General features: G+C 36.9%; 1 protein-coding gene across 4 annotated transcripts in view; it reads left to right on the top strand.

Moving 5' to 3' along the window:
- LOC111055456 (neurexin-4) overlaps nucleotides 1-19386 on the top strand; it is a 59186-nt gene that overhangs the window by 3273 nt on the left and 36527 nt on the right. For all 4 annotated transcript variants that reach the window (XR_005571484.1, XR_005571485.1, XM_039429840.1 and 1 more), the window contains exons 4-12: nucleotides 1106-1247; nucleotides 2391-2566; nucleotides 5235-5469; nucleotides 6992-7186; nucleotides 10385-10558; nucleotides 11213-11438; nucleotides 13465-13712; nucleotides 17309-17596; nucleotides 19109-19258. Coding sequence is in view for 2 of the 4 variants with exons in the window: in XM_039429840.1 (XP_039285774.1) it covers nucleotides 1106-1247; nucleotides 2391-2566; nucleotides 5235-5469; nucleotides 6992-7186; nucleotides 10385-10558; nucleotides 11213-11438; nucleotides 13465-13712; nucleotides 17309-17596; nucleotides 19109-19258 (1834 nt within the window). In the remaining 2 variants the exon portion in view is untranslated. The remainder of the gene's footprint in view (nucleotides 1-1105; nucleotides 1248-2390; nucleotides 2567-5234; nucleotides 5470-6991; nucleotides 7187-10384; nucleotides 10559-11212; nucleotides 11439-13464; nucleotides 13713-17308; nucleotides 17597-19108; nucleotides 19259-19386) is intronic.

A 19386-nucleotide genomic window follows, 5' to 3' on the forward strand; every position in this document is an offset into this window, starting at 1 on the left:
CTTGGAACATTGCCAGCAATAGATGGAGGGGAGTGTTGCCGCGTCGCGTTACAAAGCTCTCTCACTCAGACACAAAAGAAGGAGAATGCTGCTAGGTAGTGGGAGTGATTAGTGGAGGATAGAGCATCGGACCTCTCCATCTTCGAGAAAGAGCCGTGTTAAAAGTAATTTATCTCGCACTTTAAGTGAAATTTATTTTCTACATAAGTTTATTTGTATTAGGACATATTTATACAATCTACATGAGAATGATTGAAATAGTGTATCGAGTTCCTTCTTTTGACTTTAAGCTCAATTTGTTGATCGTAATTTATGTATTTTTCTACATGCTTGATGATACCTTCTGAGTTCTCTTTCATTAATCAACTTTAAGTTCTCAACCCATTTCCTTAGACGATTATGAAGATAGAGTTAGATCGTTAATAACATTGAATAACTCGAGGGCCAAGCCACATGAAGCGTTTATCAGGCGTTTCTGTACTGGCGGCGGAAGAGTCGGCAAGGCAGGAAGCTCTCCGATTAGCTGATTATCAGCTGATTAAGTTGGCGTTCGGGAGAAGATACAAAAGAGCATCTTCTGCTTATGAAAAGTTACATTAAAGCTCCTTGAGTATCTTTTCGGATGCAACATGTTGCTTTTCAGAAGATACAAAAAGGCATATGTTGCTTATGAAAAAATACATTTCCAAAGATAGGCAAAGTACAGGACCCGGACTGTACTCTCTCTCGTGAACATCATAGCTCTTGAATCACATTGCTGAAACCAATTCTCTCACACTACCTTCCACAAGCGCACCTCGAAATGTTCTGTCCCTTCAGTTTAGTTTCTACGCGGTCATCACTCTCTTAGCTCACCAGTCCAAAACTCCAATTCGGTGGCCTGAGTGATGACTCAACTATTCTAATAATTTGACAGGAGGTTTAAATTGTTACATATGTTAATAATATGGATCACATCATATCAAACTAAACTGAACATTGATTCAATCCATTTCAAATTGAGATAAATTTTAAACTGACACTGAGCAAACGGCCCTTAGTCGAACACTACAATAAACCTCTATTGATTCTGATTAAAGTAATGAATATTTTGTGTATTTGTCAGGTATCTCTGGACAACTGCCAGCTGGTTGACCCGTGCAAGCGGCCGAACGCGTGTGAACACGGCGGCAAGTGTCAGGTGAAGGATGACCGACTCACCTGCGACTGCAAGGGCACCGGATACATCGGCAAGAACTGCCACTTCGGTCAGTGCTAAATTATCACAGATTGGCACTCAAATAATACAAAATGCACCGAAAATACACATACAAAGCATTTTTCAAATCCCTAAACATTTACATTTGTTTAAGATAAATAGCAGAGAAATATAATACATCTCAAAGAGGTTTACATCTTAAGCCAAAACAAACCTTGTTTACAGATGAAAATAAATTGGAAGTTACATTTGTTCAAATGCTAATTAATGAACAATTATTATTGAACGAATATCCCAATTGCAATAGCAGAAGTCTTCGGGGGTGATTTACAGCATTTAATTGGGATATTCGTTTAATAATAATTAAACCTTATTCACCTCAAAAGTATGATACAAATGTTGTTCTTCAGAAATAAGATTTCAATATCAAAAATTTAAACAAAACTGAAAAAATAAAACCGAAAAAGGTAGTTAAAAAGGGAAAAGCAAACCAAATAAGATATTGAATGGTCTGTGTTAGATGATGTAACATTTAAAATTTAAGAGCTAATTCAGACATAATTTGCGTAAATTATCACTGAATGTATCAAGAATCGAGTTTAAACAATTGCAGAGGTGCAGTTTTCTTTGAAAGAAACAATTTGTATGTTTACACTAGATCTATCTAATGTAAATAACATATTCAACCTTGGTCTATTTGATGGAACAAAAAAGAACATGTATTGAAAAAACTATTAACTAGTCTATCAGACTACAGTATTTATATGGAGGTATTTTTACTGTAGGTATATGGAGCACAATCAATGACAAATAGTCACGCCTTTCAGTCAATCTCTCAAAAGTACTTCCCAGATCAAGTCTGTGAAAATGATAGGAAGACAATGTTGCCACTTTCCATTTCCACCGCATTCTATTGTAAAGTAGATTAGCGGTATAGTAGAGTAAGGTTCACTTTATAATGGTAGTGGAGAAAAGAAGGAGAACTGCGTTGCCGATTCTCTGCCTTGCCACTGTGGCAAGTGGGAAGAGGATAGCTTATTAGAATAGTTTATTGTCATTACAAAACAAAATTTGTATAACAAAGTCAAATACATTTACAATTTGTCACATTTATTTCAAAGTTATAGGTGTATGTAGAGGATAGCAATTCATCAGGTTTTCAAAGCTTATTATCATCATAATATTTTTGCAGCGAAATTTCGTAAAACTTGCGAAGAACTCGCTCTGCTCGGCTACTCTAAGCCCGACGTCTACCTGATCGACATTGACGGAAACGGACGATTTCCGCCCGCCCATGTCAAGTGTGAGTTCCAGTCGCTGGAAAACTCAACGAAAACTATCGTCGAACACAATCTGCCCAGTCAAGTGGTGAGTACTATTCCGTATATCGATCATATTGGTCTTTAGGTTAACTGAACGAAAACTGAAAACGTAATATCTATGTTGACTATTGTAGAACTATATTGACTTTAGTAGACTAATGTAGAACTATGAGTAAGAGCCAGACCATATTTAGGGCCGGTTTCCGAGCTCGGGATTTAGCTAAGTTCTATACTTTAAACAGCTGGAGACAGAAAATTGGCTTTCCGAAAAGGAGTAAAGTCGTAGTCCACGTTCAAATTGAATTTCAAAAAACTAGGAAATTGAACTAAAAATAAGATGAAGAGAAAATAGTGTAAAGTTTCAGCTATTTTGAATTATTTAGGGATGTTTCATAACCATTTAGTCAAGAAAACGAATCCAATTAGGAATGAGAAAAAAACTACGACTACGCCCCATTTCAGAAAGCCAATTTTCTATCTCCAGCTGTTTAAAGTCTAGAACTTAGCTAAATCTCTTAGTCAAGAAAACGAATCCAATTAGAAATGAGAAAAAAACTACGACTACGCCCCATTTCAGAAAGCCAATTTTCTATCTCCAGCTGTTTAAAGTCTAGAACTTAGCTAAATCTCTTAGTCAAGAAAACGAATCCAATTAGAAATGAGAAAAAAACTACGACTACGCCCCATTTCAGAAAGCCAATTTTCTATCTCCAGCTGTTTAAAGTCTAGAACTTAGCTAAATCTCTTAGTCAAGAAAACGAATCCAATTAGAAATGAGAAAAAAACTACGACTACGCCCCATTTCAGAAAGCCAATTTTCTATCTCCAGCTGTTAAAGTCTAGAACTTAGCTAAATCTCTTAGTCAAGAAAACGAATCCAATTAGAAATGAGAAAAAAACTACGACTACGCCCCATTTCAGAAAGCCAATTTTCTATCTCCAGCTGTTTAAAGTCTAGAACTTAGATAAATCTCTTCATTTTATTTTGTGTTCAATTCAAGTTTTTCGAAATTTACTTGAAACGTGGACTACGAGTTCACCTCGTTTCGAAAGCCAATTTTCTGTCTCCAGCTGTTTAAAGTCTAGAACTTGGCAAAATCACGAGCTCGGAAAACGGCCCCGAGTGTTTTTTCCAAAGGTATTTAGGTTCGGCAGGAAGCTCCACGATTGGCTGATTGGGTACCGTAGTCGCCTGAAAACGTCTAAAGCCGTGTTCACACTGAACAAATGTTCGACAAACATCTTTGTTGAAACAGTTTGACCGAATTTTATCATGTTTGACAAACAATGTTTCCCCGTGGCTAGTGTAGATGCGTCACCAAACAAAATATTTGTAAGTGGGGAGAACAGGTTTTATTTTTTACAGCAAACACTAAAAGTGTTTGGAAAAACAGTAATTTTTTTGTTTGACAAACAATGATTGTCCAAAGTTTTGAAACTGTTTGCCCCTGAACTCCTCAACAAACATGTTTGCCGAACTTGCATGTCGAACATTTGTTCAGTGCGGACACGGCTAAAAATAACCCTAGAAAAAATGCATGGTTGCCTGTAAAGTCGGTATACGGGCGAAAGTTTTACGTGACAACGACTTTGAGTGGTAAAATAATTTTAATGTGAATATTCATTCGTATAGTAGGAAGAAGGATGAAATAATAGTAACAATTTAAAACATTTATTTATACAAAGAATTATTTTGAAAACATTAATTTATACAAAGAATCTCGCACTGAACCACAACGTGCCACAACATTGTGATTACTACAACACTAACAACATAACCTATTCACTTATTCACCTAAGCAGGCGTAGTCGCAGGAGATTGCTTGCGGCGCCTGCGCAGGTTGACTGCTCCGTTTCACTCTCTCTCCAGGTGAATGGCTTCCGGTTGCTGCGGCGTTGCTCGCCACTGCTCCTATTCGTGCTCTTTCCAGACGACCGTGAACCGAAACGAACGCTCTCACTCGCTCTCATTGTGAGCGCATAACGTGGGAACGTAACGCAGTTTCTTGAAGTGTCACCCGGCAAACCAATTTATAAGACGTTGTCACGTCAAAAACGCTCAATGTGGTCTGGCCCTTAGGGTGACCACTAACGACAGGACAAGTGTGTCGAACAAGTGTGATCATACATGTCTTTGAATGATGAAGACATTTACGCGAAAGGCTTCGAACGAAAAACAGCTGCTTGACAGGAACTTCTAACATAAAATAGACAACCAATAACAATAAATAGACCACTGGGAAATCACATCTATAAGTTAAATCTACCTCATTGTCAGTATTCAAGGCAGAAAGTGATTCTTTATTCTGTATAAGAAGTGAAAATAATCAGCTGGTTATCTGATTACAGCTGACATATTCTCAATAGCACTCGTTATATTTATATTTTGGATTCAAAATTGAACAAAACTTCTGAAGTGGTAAACATATACCGTCTATAGAAAGCATTGGATCAAAACAGAGGATCGGCAACGTTTTTCTCTTATCTTTCTCCACTGCCATTATAACGTGGACCTCACTAGTATAACTAGTAGCCTAACCTACATTTTGATTTTGACTGTAGTATAAATTTGGGACAGTTTTGGTCATAAGCCTGTTGTGCCTTCTCACATAAATGTAATAATTGTACATGACTAAATAAATATATAAATAATAAATAAAAAAGTAAGTAAATAAATAAATAGATTTTAATCATTTTTGTTTTTTATGTTTTAGGACGTACGCAGCCTGGCGGAAAACGACTTCAGTTTCACGATCACCTACCGCGAGTTCACCTCAGAGATGTTGCAAGAGTTGATCTCTCACTCGCTCTACTGCAGTCAGTACATAAAGTACGACTGCTACAAGGCTCCCTTGGAGCTGCATTCGGCCACTTGGTTCATATCAGCTGCTCACAATGGCACTGTTGACTACCTGGGCAACGTGAAGAGAGGGTCTTGTCCCTGTGCTGGTCAGTTCTTCATTCATTCAATGAACCGGATTGTTCATCCATTCATAATTCAAATTATGTTTATCTACTCATTCTTCACATTTAGCCACATAGTTTTTCATTTTCTCAATTGTTTATTTATTCATTTTTCAAATTTGTCCGCATGGAATAACAGCAGCCCGCAATGGAAGAACTGTTAAGCCAGTTACACACACATAGAATTTTGGTCGTTCGATTCTTTGCCGTCCTTATGAATTTTATCAGATTAAACGGAACTTGATCAACTCAAATCAAATAAAGTGTTATTCACAAATTCAGTACAAACATTATAAAAAATACATTTTTGTGTAGTTGAGAAGTTGATATTGTGGTAATTATTCATATTACATATTATTATTCATATTTTTGACAATGTTTCTTAGTCTTTTTCATTTAATAAAAAATACATAACACTTGTAAACTTTCCCCACATAGACAAGTCTGTGTGTGGGGAAAGAGTTCTAATGAAACCCTACTTGGTACTAATAAAAGGAAAATAATAAATACTTACAATAAACTTGATATAAAAGGTTAATTAAATTTAGCGAAGAAAATATATGTTTAAATTGAAGCAGCGAAATATAAATATTACAGTACCTATTCAGCTTTAACATGACACAAGATAAAATTTAAAACTTCTAGAATGATATATTATGAGCAATATCTTAGATAATGAATATAAGAAAAATATAAACATATTATCAAAATCGGTAAGATCCGATGATGAATAAAAGACAAATATAAACATCTTATTTAAATTCGGTAAGATCCGATGATGAAAATAAGAAAAATATAGACATCTTATTAAAATCAGTAAGAGGAGTAGACATCTCTCAAAGTGAACGTGGATGCTCCACCCCAGGCCAGAATTACATAATTTATAATTGAACATAGGCGAAGTATGTCCTTCTCAATTGATAGATTGATAGAACCCCCCTCAACTGCCGAAAGGCATATAGTAGTCGATGAATGCGGCATTTGAGGTATTCCTTATGAGAAATGAGGTATTCCAAAGCCTGCAATCTATGAAGACTCCAAGATATTTGTATTTTTCCACCTGTTCAAGCTTCTCACAATTACAGGTAAGTGACAGGTGGCCATTACTTGAGTGAAGCTTGATACATTCTTGAACTGGCACACTATTTTTTATTAAATATATTGGCAAATATTTGGTTTTAACAACATTGAGTGTGAGTTTATTTTGATCGAGCCACTTCTTCACATGAAAAAGGTCTTTTGAGGCCTCAATGAAAGCGTCCTGTAAAGTACGTCCACAGGAAACCAATGCGGTGTCGTCGGCAAACAGGAACAGTTGCCATTCAGCTGCAATTTAGGAAGAGTATGGGACCTAGTGTACTTCCTTGTATAACTCCATAATCAACGTTCAAATATGTTGGATCAACGAAGATATCCATCTATTTTCCTTTTCAATGTACTTTCGAATTACAGTTGATGATTTCAACTCGATTTTCAATGAAAATTATTTGAATTTTCATTCTTTTAGTGAACCGAACCTGTGTGAACCCAGACCTGTCATGCAACTGCGACGTGTCGGAAGGCAAGTGGCTGTCAGACGAGGGCTTCTACATTTCGCCGGACAGTCTGGGCGTGACGCAGATGGTCTTCTTGCAGCAGAAGGACCTCGACGAGGACGCTCTCGGCAGGATTACCCTGGGGCCACTCGAGTGTGTCGAAACAAGTTAGTAGCTTTTATTTGTTACAGTCATAGATCTGTATTAGTTCATTTAGAACAATGATTTATTCGAATTAATAATTATTATTGAACGAAAATCCAAATTAAATGCTGTAATTCACCCCGAAGACTTCTGCTACTGCAAATATTGACAACAAGGTAAACAGCTAGTTGGAAATTTGATGAGCGCTACTATTTAAATATTAATATGTCAGCGCGGGAATTTCTATCTCTAATGATTTATTTATTTGTTTAGGATACAAATGACACTAATGTACAATTCTTGGTAGTTCCATATCTTCTTAAAATGTATGAATTCAGTGCTACTTATTTTTATTTATAAAATAGAATTATAGTACCCTTTTTTTGAAATTAATAAAATAATAGATTGAAAATACGAATTATAACAACTAGTTTCAGTGATCCACACCATCTCCGTGTTTTAAAAAAATAAATTTTAAATAAACGTTTTACTAATAGTCACTGATATAATAACATTGGTAGATGAAATAATATGGAGGAATATAGAGGAGTAAAGCAAGTGGTGGAGGCCAGGAGAGAGGGAAAAAGAAGGAAAGGTAGACCGAGAATGAATTGGGAGAGTTATCTTGAAAGTCTGGGTCGCGAGAGAGGGAGTTCCATGAGGGAAATGAGGAGAATGGCTGAGGACCGGGAGGTGTGGAAGAGGTGGGCCGAGGCTGGGACCCCTACGCTGTAGCGGCAGAAGGGGAAAAGAAAAAGAAGAAGAAGAAGAGATGAAATAATAAGGCAATCCTTGTGCTGCTATTTTTCATCCAAATATAGAAATATAGGTGATTGTACAGTCCAAAAAAAAAGATATTTTTCCACGTATAATTCAAGCAGTGATTGATGTTATTCTTATGCTTTGATTACAGTTTGTGGCAACCATCTCTATATGGTACCAGCGTGAAGTTCCAATTTTTTGAAATTATATTCACTGTTTCTATATTATAAAACATAATTTTCATTCAATGCAACAGGGCTACTTAAAAGGTTAGTGGCTAATTCATTCTACCGGGTGTGTTTCAAAAAGAATGACAAAATTTTGAACAGTTATATTTATAAAAAAAAATGGTGCACACAAACCAATTTTACATCAAATTACTTACAGAAGTATCGAGTTTATGATGATGTATTATAAGTGTTCTATGTGCCCTCCTTTTGAGGCTCGTACGACATCTAGTCGGTAGCTAAATTCATCCCAGACTGTTCGCAAGATGTCTTTCGGACTGTAGCTACTGCATCAGTTATCCTGGTTTTCAGCTCCTCAATATTTTCAGCTGAGGGAGGAACATAAACACGATCTTTAACGTATCCCCACAGGAAAAATCACATGGTGTTATGTCAGGGGACCGTGGAGGCAAGGAATGTATAGCCTTGCGATCCTTTGCACCCTATCCAACGTAGAGGCAAGTTGGTGTTGAGGAAATGGCGTGCATCCTTGTGCTATCAAAAGGAGAGCACACAGAACACTAACTTATAATACATCATCATAAACTAGATACTTTTGTGAGTAATTTGATGTAAAATTGGTTTGTGTGCACCATTTTTTAAAATAAATATAACTGTTTAAAATTGGGTAATTTTTTTCAACTAGTCACACGTCAAGAAAAAGAAAGAAGAACTGGATTTCAAATACTCGAAAATGTACTGGTTATTGGGGAGAAATTCAAGCCTTTCAACCTACAATAAATTACTATTGTATAGACAAATTCTTCGGCCTGTGTGGTTGTATGGCATCCAGCTGTGGGGCTGTGCAAGAAAAAGTAACATCAACACCATCCAGAAATTCCAGAACAAGGTTTTGAGGAATGCTGTCAATGCTCCATACTTTGACAGAAACTCGGATCTCCACAGGGACCTGCAGATGGAAGAAGTCGATGTCATGATCACAAAGGCTGCCAGAATCCATGAAGAGACTCTACATAATCATCAGAACATCCAAGCTCTACACCTCATTGACAACTCTAATACAGTGAGAAGACTGAAAAGGAAGAAGCCTACAGATCTTGTTTAAATGTAGTAAGAGTGATTCTGAAAGAAACAGTGCATGGGCATTGCTCACTTAGACTGTGAAGGATTGAATATCCCTTTAATGTCAAACTTTAACGTATTAATTTAACGTCGAGCACTTAGCTCTAGGGACAAACTAATTCCGCAAGATCGCTCGAGCTGTACTATTCACTTGCTGCCCGAGCATAGCAGGTGTAAAACCGTGCTTTAAAGGTACACATACCAGCGGCTATTATTGTGTCTATAAAAGAAGTTTAAGCATCAAATTTATTCATCAAGAACAGCGCTACAAGTTGCTATGAATTTGAAGTCTATAGAACGAACATTGAATGTGAAAAAGGAGTTCAAAATGCATAAAAATTTAATTTTTTTCAGATTTTCAAAAACAAAGTTGACATAATTTTTGCTATATTGAAGAGGAGACTTGCATAATTTTCTCAAAATTTTCTGACCAGTAGTTTTTGTAGGGTATGTGTACCATCTGCCTCAAAAAAGTGACTTTTGAAGCCCTATTGTTAGCTAACAGAAGCTGATAAAAATATTTCAATTATATAGATTATGTCCTAAGAGCCTGTCCAATAGATTAGAAAAAGAAAAAAAACAATTTTTTGAAAAAAAAAATTATTGAATGCACAACCTTAAGCTAGAATTGAACTGTTCATTAACCAAAGTGTTAGATTGCTGTCAAATTTCAATTAAAAAAATTTTTTTTTGAACACCCGGTATTCTAATCTATTCACAGCAAATGGATGATTTTGTTGTTGAGAAAAAGAAAAAGAAGGTGGTGGAGAATAAGAAGAAGAGAACAGTAGCAGAAGAAAGGAGAAGAAAAAGCAGTAGGATAATAAGAAGTGGAAGAAGAGAGTCACTACTAGATTAATTTAATGTGCCATATGAACATAAACTGGAAGCTGCTTCTTCTTCCTCTTTTCTTCTTCTTCTTTTTTTCTCTATTTTTTCTCTTTTTCTTCTTCTCTTGGTTCATCATCATCATCATCATCATCTTCTTCTCCTACTTTTACTGTCTTCTTCTCAAGCTTATCCTTTCTTCTTCAATTCAGTTTATTGAGATGGGATGAAACTAATAAACTATAGTGATAATCCCATTCATAATAAGAAACATATTGAGATTTTATTACTGTCTGATTCAGTGATTTTCTGCCATTTCAGACACACAGAAGTACGTGGTGACGTTCACAACGAGCCAGTCGTACATAGAGGTGCCAGGCTGGCGGAAGGGGGACATAGCGTTCAGTTTCCGGACGACCGGAGAGAAGGCCATACTCCTCTACCAGCCTCCCATCCGCCCTAAACATCCTTCGTTCATGGTTGCTCTTACCAGCGGTCAGTATAGCAAAAATTAACATAAATTGATCAATTGTTTCCTATTTTTATATACAGAGTGAGAGTCATTTGTATGGGAACCCATCAATAAATTGGAGACTGTTTTAGATATAATACTGTAGCTTTCAGGATAAGTTATTGGCCAAATACTCTACCTTTTGACGTACAACTAAATTTCAACCTCTCATAAGGGGGTGACTTATTAGGGGAATATTTCAAAAATAAACACCCAATGTGTGGTACATCATTTTAAAAGCCTTTATGGAACAAGAAAGATGGCATCGATAAAAATGTTCTATGATACTTGTATCCAAAATGGCTGTAAATCAGCTCGAAATTCCAGAAAATGTGATTATCCAATTATTGCAAACTGTTGGCAGCTTTTGATTCTATTAAATGATTCACTATGAAGAGATAGCAGACCTCGTATGTCTCCAGCGTTATTGTCCTGTCACCAGCTGGCTCAAATCTTTGAATAGTAGACTTGAGATGCGCGGGAACACTAGCGTCAGGTGATCAATTTTCATAACGGCAAGGAAAGTTGTGTGAGTGCGCCACACCAGATTTTTATGAAACAAGGGCCTGATCAACAATTAATCCCCTTAAATTACACTAAATTTGAACTCAAACCCTTCAATTTTGTGTGTTTTGTAGATTTTGAGTTGACGTTCAACTTCACCCTGAACACGGGTGTGTCACGTGAACTGGAGATCAAGTCACAGCGTCGCCTGAACAGCGGCGAGTGGCAGAAGATATGGATCGACTACAACAGGCATCATGTCCGATTCATGATCAACACTGACTATCAGATGGTCGATCTCAAGCCACACGAGGAGTTTGGGCCCTTTGAGGGCAGTATGTTCATTGGCGGTGCTACTGAGTTAGTATAGTAACATATAGTATAGCATAGTAACATTCATCTGTTTACTCATTAATGAAACTCATTTATTCATTATCAACACTGATTACCATATGGTAGATCTCAAGCCACACGGGAAGTTTGGGCCCTTTGAGGGCAGTATGTTCATTGGCGGTGCTCATTCATTCATTTATTCATTATCAACACTGATTACCATATGGTAGATCTCAAGCCACACGGGAAGTTTGGGCCGTTTGAGGGCAGTATGTTCATTGGCGGTGCCACTGAGCTAGTACAGTCAATCACTTGCTAGTTCATTCAGTTGTTCATTTGTTCATTCAACTATTCATAAGCTCATTCATTCATTATTCATCGAGCTAGTTAATCATCCACTAATTTCTCAATTCTTCATTACGATATTCATTTACTCTCTCGTCCATTGATACAATTACTCTTGAGCCTGGTAGAGTTGGTGGTCGAATAACTGGCATACTAATTCTACCGAGCTAACTCTACTCTACTTGGTCGAGTAACTGTTTTCACTACAATTGAGAATAGTATGTAAAGTGTGTTGTCTATTGAACAGAATAGCCTCCGGAACGACTCTACTCTACTAGCTCGTGACTGTTTTCATTAGCATAGTAGTGGTAGAGTAGAGTGAATAAATACGATTTTATTGCCGTTAAATTCTTAGAACAATAGGCTAAGTCAAATATTGAATACAGTACAACAAAAGATAAAATCAAGTTTTACAGCAACTGTACACACAAAATAACTTACTGAGTCTTAAAAATAAAACAGAAAGTAAACTTTAAGTGAGAATCGGTGGTGGGGGAAGGCAAGTGGTAGAGTACTATCCCACGGTGCTATCCCACTCTACTCCACCAAAAACTTGTACTCTACCATGACTCTACTCCACCATGAACGTTTTCATTGGGAGAGTTCACAAGATAGTTAGTACTTGCCCAGGGAAATCTACCACTAACTCTACAAATGAAAACCCGGCATTGCTCTGAAGCCTGTTGAATTTTAATCATGATTAAAAAGCCACGTAAACCAATCAAAAAATCCTTTTTTTGAAGGAGGCTTCTCTGATTTGTTCAGGTAAAATTTAAACATTGTTAAAGTTAACAGACTTTTGTGTAACCGGGTGTAATTAATTTCTCTCGTCTTTAGCGGACAGCGTTATAACTGATGGGACACCGGTTGCACAGAAGCCTGTTAAATTTCAATCATGATTAAATGCTACGAGAACCAATCAGATAATCTCGGTTAAAATTTAAAAGGCTTTCGAGCAAACGGGTATAGAGTTCCAAGCTCCTACGTTCCTATTTCCCAATCATCTTATAACTTTTTATAACGATTTACAAATCCACAGCGAATTTGAATTCAGTCACCTCACAGCTGTGTAGGTCTAGTTACACACACACCCACCCACACACATACAATTTTTTTGGAAGAATTTATGGATATGGAAGTGAAGTATTCGGGCCGGTTTCCGTGCTCGGGATTCAGCTAAGTTCTAGACTTCAAACAGCTTGAGTCAGAAAATTTTCTTTCCGAAAGGGGGCGTAGTCGTAGTCCACGTTTTAATTGAATTTCTAAAAACTAGAAAATTGGACACAAGATAAAATAAGGAGAATATGGTGTAAAGTTTCAGCTATTTTGAATTATTTAGGAATGTTTCATTTCGTCAAGGGAAACTAAATTCATTTAAGTTTATTTTTCATAAAAATAAGACTACGCCCCGTTTTCGAAAGCCAATTTTCTAACTCCAGCTATTCAAAGTCTAGAACTTAGCTGAGTCCCGAGTTCGGAAACCGGCCTCAAGTCGTGAATTTTTTATCTACTAGTTGGACCTCCTCTTTAAATTTTGAAATTCATGTTGGTCCATTTCAAGAAATTTTTAAAATACGACTCTGTACTCAAAGTCTACTGTATTAGATAAATGAATGAAATGAAAACAGAGTGTCTTGTGTATACATTCCATAGTTGAGATCTTGTCTATTTCATGATACATTTTCCATTTTCTTGTTGATTATTGCAGCGACCTGTTGGTAGAGCGTTCCGTGCACCAGGGTCTGATAGGCTGTTTTCGTGGCTTGGTGGTGAACGGCGAGATCCTAGACATCTACTCCTACATGAGTGTGCACCTCTCGGAAATCATCAAGGACTGCAAACCCTCCTGCGACCCAAACCCCTGCAAGAACGGCGCCAAGTGCAAGGAGCTGTGGAGCACCTTCCAGTGTGTCTGCGACAACCCCTGGGCGTACATCGGCACCTACTGCGAGACTAGTATGTGTTCAAATGGATGCTTTCACATGGGGAATTAGTATGTGTTGCATGTGCTCAGATGGGGGCTTTCACATGGATACTGGTCATTGGTTGAAAATGTGTTACATGTGTTTAGAAGGGAGTGTTCACATGGGGAACTAGTATGTGCTGCATGTGTTTAGATGAGAGTGTTCTCATAGGGAACTAGTATGTGTTGCATGTGCTCAGATGTGGGCTTCCACATAGATATGAATCATTGGTTGAAAATGTGATGCATGTGTTTAGATGGGAGTGTTCTCATGGGGAACTAGTTGAAATTGCATGTGTTTAGATGGGAGTGTTCTCATGGGGAACTAGTATGTGTTGCATGTGCTCAGATGTGGGCTTCCACATAGATATGAATCATTGGTTGAAAATGTGTTGCATGTGTTTAGATGGGAGTGTTCACATTGGGAACTAGTATGTGCTGCATTTGTTTAGATGGGAGTGTTCTCATAGGGAACTAGTTGGTGTTGCATGTGTTCAGATGTGGGCTTTCACATGGATATTAGTCATTGGTTGAAAATGTGTTACAAGTGTTTAAATGGGGGTTTTCACATGGGGAACTAGTATGTGCTGCTTGTGTTCAGATGGGAGTGTTCTCATAGGAAACTAGTTGGTGTTGCATGTGCTCAGATGGGTGTTTTTCCATGGATATTAGTCATTGGTTAAAAATGTGTTGCATGTGCTTAAATGGGAGTGTTCACATGGGGAACTAGTTGAAATTGCATGTGTTTAGATGGGAGTGTTCACATGGGGAACTAGTTGATGTTGCTTGTGTTCAGATGGGGGCTTTTACATGGATATTAGTCATTGGTTGAAAAGGTGTTGCATGTGTTTATATAGGGGCGTTCAAATAGGAAATCCGTGCAAACCATAGTTTGCAGCGCAGCGCTTATAAATACATTAGATTTAATTATTCATTAGATTTTTAAGTCGTATGGACGTTATGACGGCAGATGTATTTGAAGTGTTTGCTACTATTCTTATGTGATTCATATCCAATGAATGTTTTGTCCTTAAGGACTGTTTGTTCGACGATACCTTTAGAATGTTTTCATCAATCAGTCATTAGAATCTCGTCATTAAGAAATGTTTGTATGCACGACGATAACTTTTGATTGCTTCCATCAACCAACTTCAAATTTTCAACACCAAACTATTTGAACCATTTTACAGATTGAGATCTTTAGCCAACAAAATTGACGAATATCCACGTCTTTTCTTAGGAAATAACAGGGTAACATTGAGAGTAAATAAAAATATAGTATATTTCGCACCTAGAGCAGAAAATGAGATTTTTCCAGCTCGAAATCGGTTTTCAAGTCCGAGGCCGTAGGCCGAGGACTAGAAAAGATTGAGAGCTGGAAAAACATTTTTGCCCGTGGTGCGAACGATATTTTTCGCCACACTACAGGTATTGCAGACAAAATAAATAAAGAATACAAAATAAAGAATACTCGTCAAGCTATCGTACCTATCTCTTGATTTTAGTGGTAGAAGATTTGCAGTCAGGATTTCAGATTCTATTAAAATTTCACTTGGAATACCACAGTCATCTTCAAGCATTTTTGAAAATTCGGAATGCACTAATCAACAATAAATAATTATTGAATAAAACTGGTTGCGAAGAGAATTAGTTTGATTCGAAACTGGAACTGAAATCATGGCTACTTCAGCTGATGATGAAAGTGGCCACTCGCCCGATCTAGCGGATGACTTATTAACTACTTCCATGAGCGGCTGGAAAGAGACAACTTTCTGGCCTAGCCCGGAAAAGAAACCCTTTTCTGACGTCGTCTGCAAACAAGGTCTTTCAGATCTACGTAGGGACTGGAAAACAGCTGCTTTCTGTGCAGTGTGGCGAAAATATCATTACGAATCGCAAATGAGCTGTCAATTGCATGAAATAAAAAACTGAAAACAACTTTTCTTAATTTCCACTGCTTGACAAAATATCAGAGACATTTTGAACGAGTTCTCCAGCCACAATCTCACTAATAATTAGTTTGAATTCATGTATTTTGATTTTACCCTTCTATCAAGAGAACTTGATAAAGGAGATGCATGGTGAAATGTTTAGGCATAGAGAAAAGATAAATTATATCTCGTATAGTGAGGTCCACGTTATAATGGCAGTGTTTGATTAGCAATTGTATTGCTATCCTTGTCTATCATTCAACAAAGCGGATAGCGCTATCTCTTTCTCTCTTTGCTCTGTTGCCAGATCGTCTTTTAACAATATTATAGTGAGGTCCACATTATAATTGCAGTGTTTAATTAGCAATGGTATTGCTATCCTTGTCTATCATTCAACAAAGCGGATAGCGCTATCTCTTTCTCTCTTTGCTCTGTTGCCAGATCGTCTTTTAACAATATTATAGTGAGGTCCACATTATAATTGCAGTGTTTAATTAGCAATGGTATTGCTATCCTTGTCTATCATTCAATAAAGCGGATAGCGCTATCTCTTTCTCGTTTAGCTCTGTTGCCAGATCATCATTTAACAATATTATAGTGAGGTCCACATTATAATGGCAGTGTTGAGTAAGCAATGGTATTGCTATCCTTGTCTATCATTCAACAAAGCGGATAGCGCTATCTCTTTCTCTCTTTGCTCTGTTGCCAGATCGTCTTTTAACAATATTATAGTGAGGTCCACATTATAATTGCAGTGTTTAATTAGCAATGGTATTGCTATCCTTGTCTATCATTCAACAAAGCGGATAGCGCTATCTCTTTCTCGCTTTGCTCTGTTGGCAGATCGTCTTTTAACAATGTAGAATAATTAATGAACAAAATATTTCATCTCAATTATGAAAATTCATTATGAAATTATAGATAAATATAAGCTCTTGTTTAATAAAATATTATTGATTATTTTAAACGAGAATGAACAGTTAATATTACATCAATATACCTGTATCAGCTACCGTCTATAGAAGGCATTGACAAGACAGTGAGGATCGGCAACGTGTTTCTCCTATCTTTCTTCACTGCCATTATAACGTGGACCTCACTATATCTTCCTTCAATGTACTATCAAATTATAGTTGATGATTTCAACTTGATTTCCAGCGATTTTTAATGAAAATGATTGTTTTTGATCTGGCTTTTTTTAGTGAACCGTACCTGTGTTCAATATTATAGTAAGGTCCACATTATAATGGCAGTATTTAATAAGCAATGGTATTGCTATCCTTGTCTATCATTCAACAAAGCGGATAGCGCTATCCCTTTCTCGCTTTGCTCTGTTGGCAGATCGTCTTTTAACAATGTAGAATAATTAATTGACAAAATATTTCATTTTAATTATGAAAACTCGTTATTAAATTATTGAAAAATATAATTGATTATTCTAAACGAGAATGAACAGTTGATATTACATCAATAAACCTGTATCAGCTACCGTCTGTAGAAGGCATTGACAAGACAGAGGATCGACATCGTTGCTCTCCTATATCTCTCCACTGCTATTAAAACGTGAACCTCACTATAGATCTTATGCTATATTCTATATATGTTTTAGCTAACGAAAATCTTGAATCTGACACATGTATTTCTTGTTTTTCCGACAGACGTGAACGAAATAGGCATGACGCTGGTGACACGCGACTCATTCTTCAAGAAGAACTACGTGTCCAGCCTCGCTTCGCCCGCCCAGCTGGACGAGAAACACGCGTTCCGCGGTCTGCTGAACAGCGGGACAGTTCTGATGAACCTGCGTACTTACACCGATCACTCGCTGGTGCTACATGCCAACGACCACCTCAACAATTTCGTCCAGCTCTACATTGACGGCAAGTTTGTCGTATTCCTCTTCAACGCGGCTAATATCATCAAGAATATTACTGTCCGCTATCCAGGTTAGTTGTTAATTTCATCTGCTTCTTCTTCTTCTTCTTCTTCTTCTTCTTCTTCTTCCTTCTCTTCCTCTTATTTTCTTCTTCATCTTCTTCCTCCTCTTCTTCTTCTTCTTCTTCTTCTTCCATCATCCTCCTTCTTTCCTCCTCCTACTCCTTCTCCTCCCTCCTCTTAATCTGCTTCTTCTACTTCTTCATCATCATTGTCTTCTTCCTCATTTTTCTCTTATCCTCTTCTTATCCTCCACCTCATCCTCTTCTTCTTTTACTTTCTTCTTCTTCTTCTCCTCCTCCTCCTCTCTGGTAGAGTTAGTAGGGAGGATATTCTTAATATTCTTTGCGAATAATGGACATTGATATGTCCAAAGCTCCGCTAATTTATGTAGATGCATAACAATATAATTATTATCTATAGTTATTATATTACAAATTGCTTTTTCATATCATATACAGTTCAATAATTATTTTCTCAGTCTATATTATGTAAATTCATATATAATTTTGCTGTATTGTAAGCTATTGTATATAAGTGTATAAGCCAGTATATATTGTAATCTACATAAATAAAGTACTCAATCAATCAATCCTCCTCTTCTTCGAGAACTTCAAGGCTAATATCATGAGGCTAATATCTCGGTATTCAGTCGAGTTTTTGATTTCCTCTTCTCACTCCTCCTCTTTCTCCTCCAGCTCTTACTCCTCCTCATCCTCCTACTCTTTCTCTCCACCTCTTACTCCTCCTCATCCTCCTCCTCCAACAGTCAAGTGTTTCAACTGTTGAGGAAAGGCTATCCTTAGATACCAATTTCTAAGAATGGTCAACAAAAGGTCCACCACCATTCATGTGAAAATGCCTCAATTTTCATATTCTGTATTTCATTATCTATCATTCTGTGCTCCACATTATTGCTAAACTCTTCAGTCTGTGTGATTAAATATGGTGGTTTTTTCTTACTCTGAATTATTTTTAAAGCATCTTACATAGAGTGGCTTATCAAGATCAACTTTCTATTGATTTGACAATGAATTCGATTTGAAATTTGAACTTCTTTTCATTCTTAGCTTCTGTTATAATTCGCCTCATTTTTCGTCCTAGATTCTACTCATAGTTTCATAATCGTTCTATTGAATAAAAAAAAGTTTATGCATGGAAATACATTGAAAGTTACATTTATTCAAATGCTAATTAATGAATAAATTTAAATGGGATCTTCGTTTAATAAAAAAAGTGTTTCAATCATTCAATAGTAAGCAGTTCGTGCTGGGAAAGCAACATTAAAGTGCAAAGGATAGTTTTTCCTTGACATTTTTCTTTCTCTCAATCAATAAAATTTAATCAGTATTCTGTTTATTGTAATTCTCTTGATTGGAGAGCAATTTCGGGATTCTCCCGTGTTCACCCATACTGTTGTGAATAATTAAATAAACAAATGATCCATCTAATGAATAATATTTGCTGTCAACAATTAAATAAATAAATATTTCATCTAAATAGATGATATTCTGCTGTTTCAGGTCTGAACACTGGGAAATCAGTGCAGATAGCAATTGTGCGGAAATCTGAGGAGATCACACTGCATGTGAATGAGAGAAACAGCACCATTGCCGCCAACGTCACATTTCTCACCGAATATTCCAATAAACCCTGGCTCAATCCTGAAAAAGGTAAATAATTCATGTTATTGAGTATTTTAATATGCCTATTTGAATGTCTGATTATAGAAAACCACTAGGAGGTAGCCTTAATATATTTTTCGCCCCACTTGGATGTAATGAGCTGGTTTACGTGCGTC

Source organism: Nilaparvata lugens, chromosome 5 (genome assembly GCF_014356525.2).
Source record: "Nilaparvata lugens isolate BPH chromosome 5, ASM1435652v1, whole genome shotgun sequence".
NCBI lineage: Eukaryota > Metazoa > Arthropoda > Insecta > Hemiptera > Delphacidae > Nilaparvata > Nilaparvata lugens.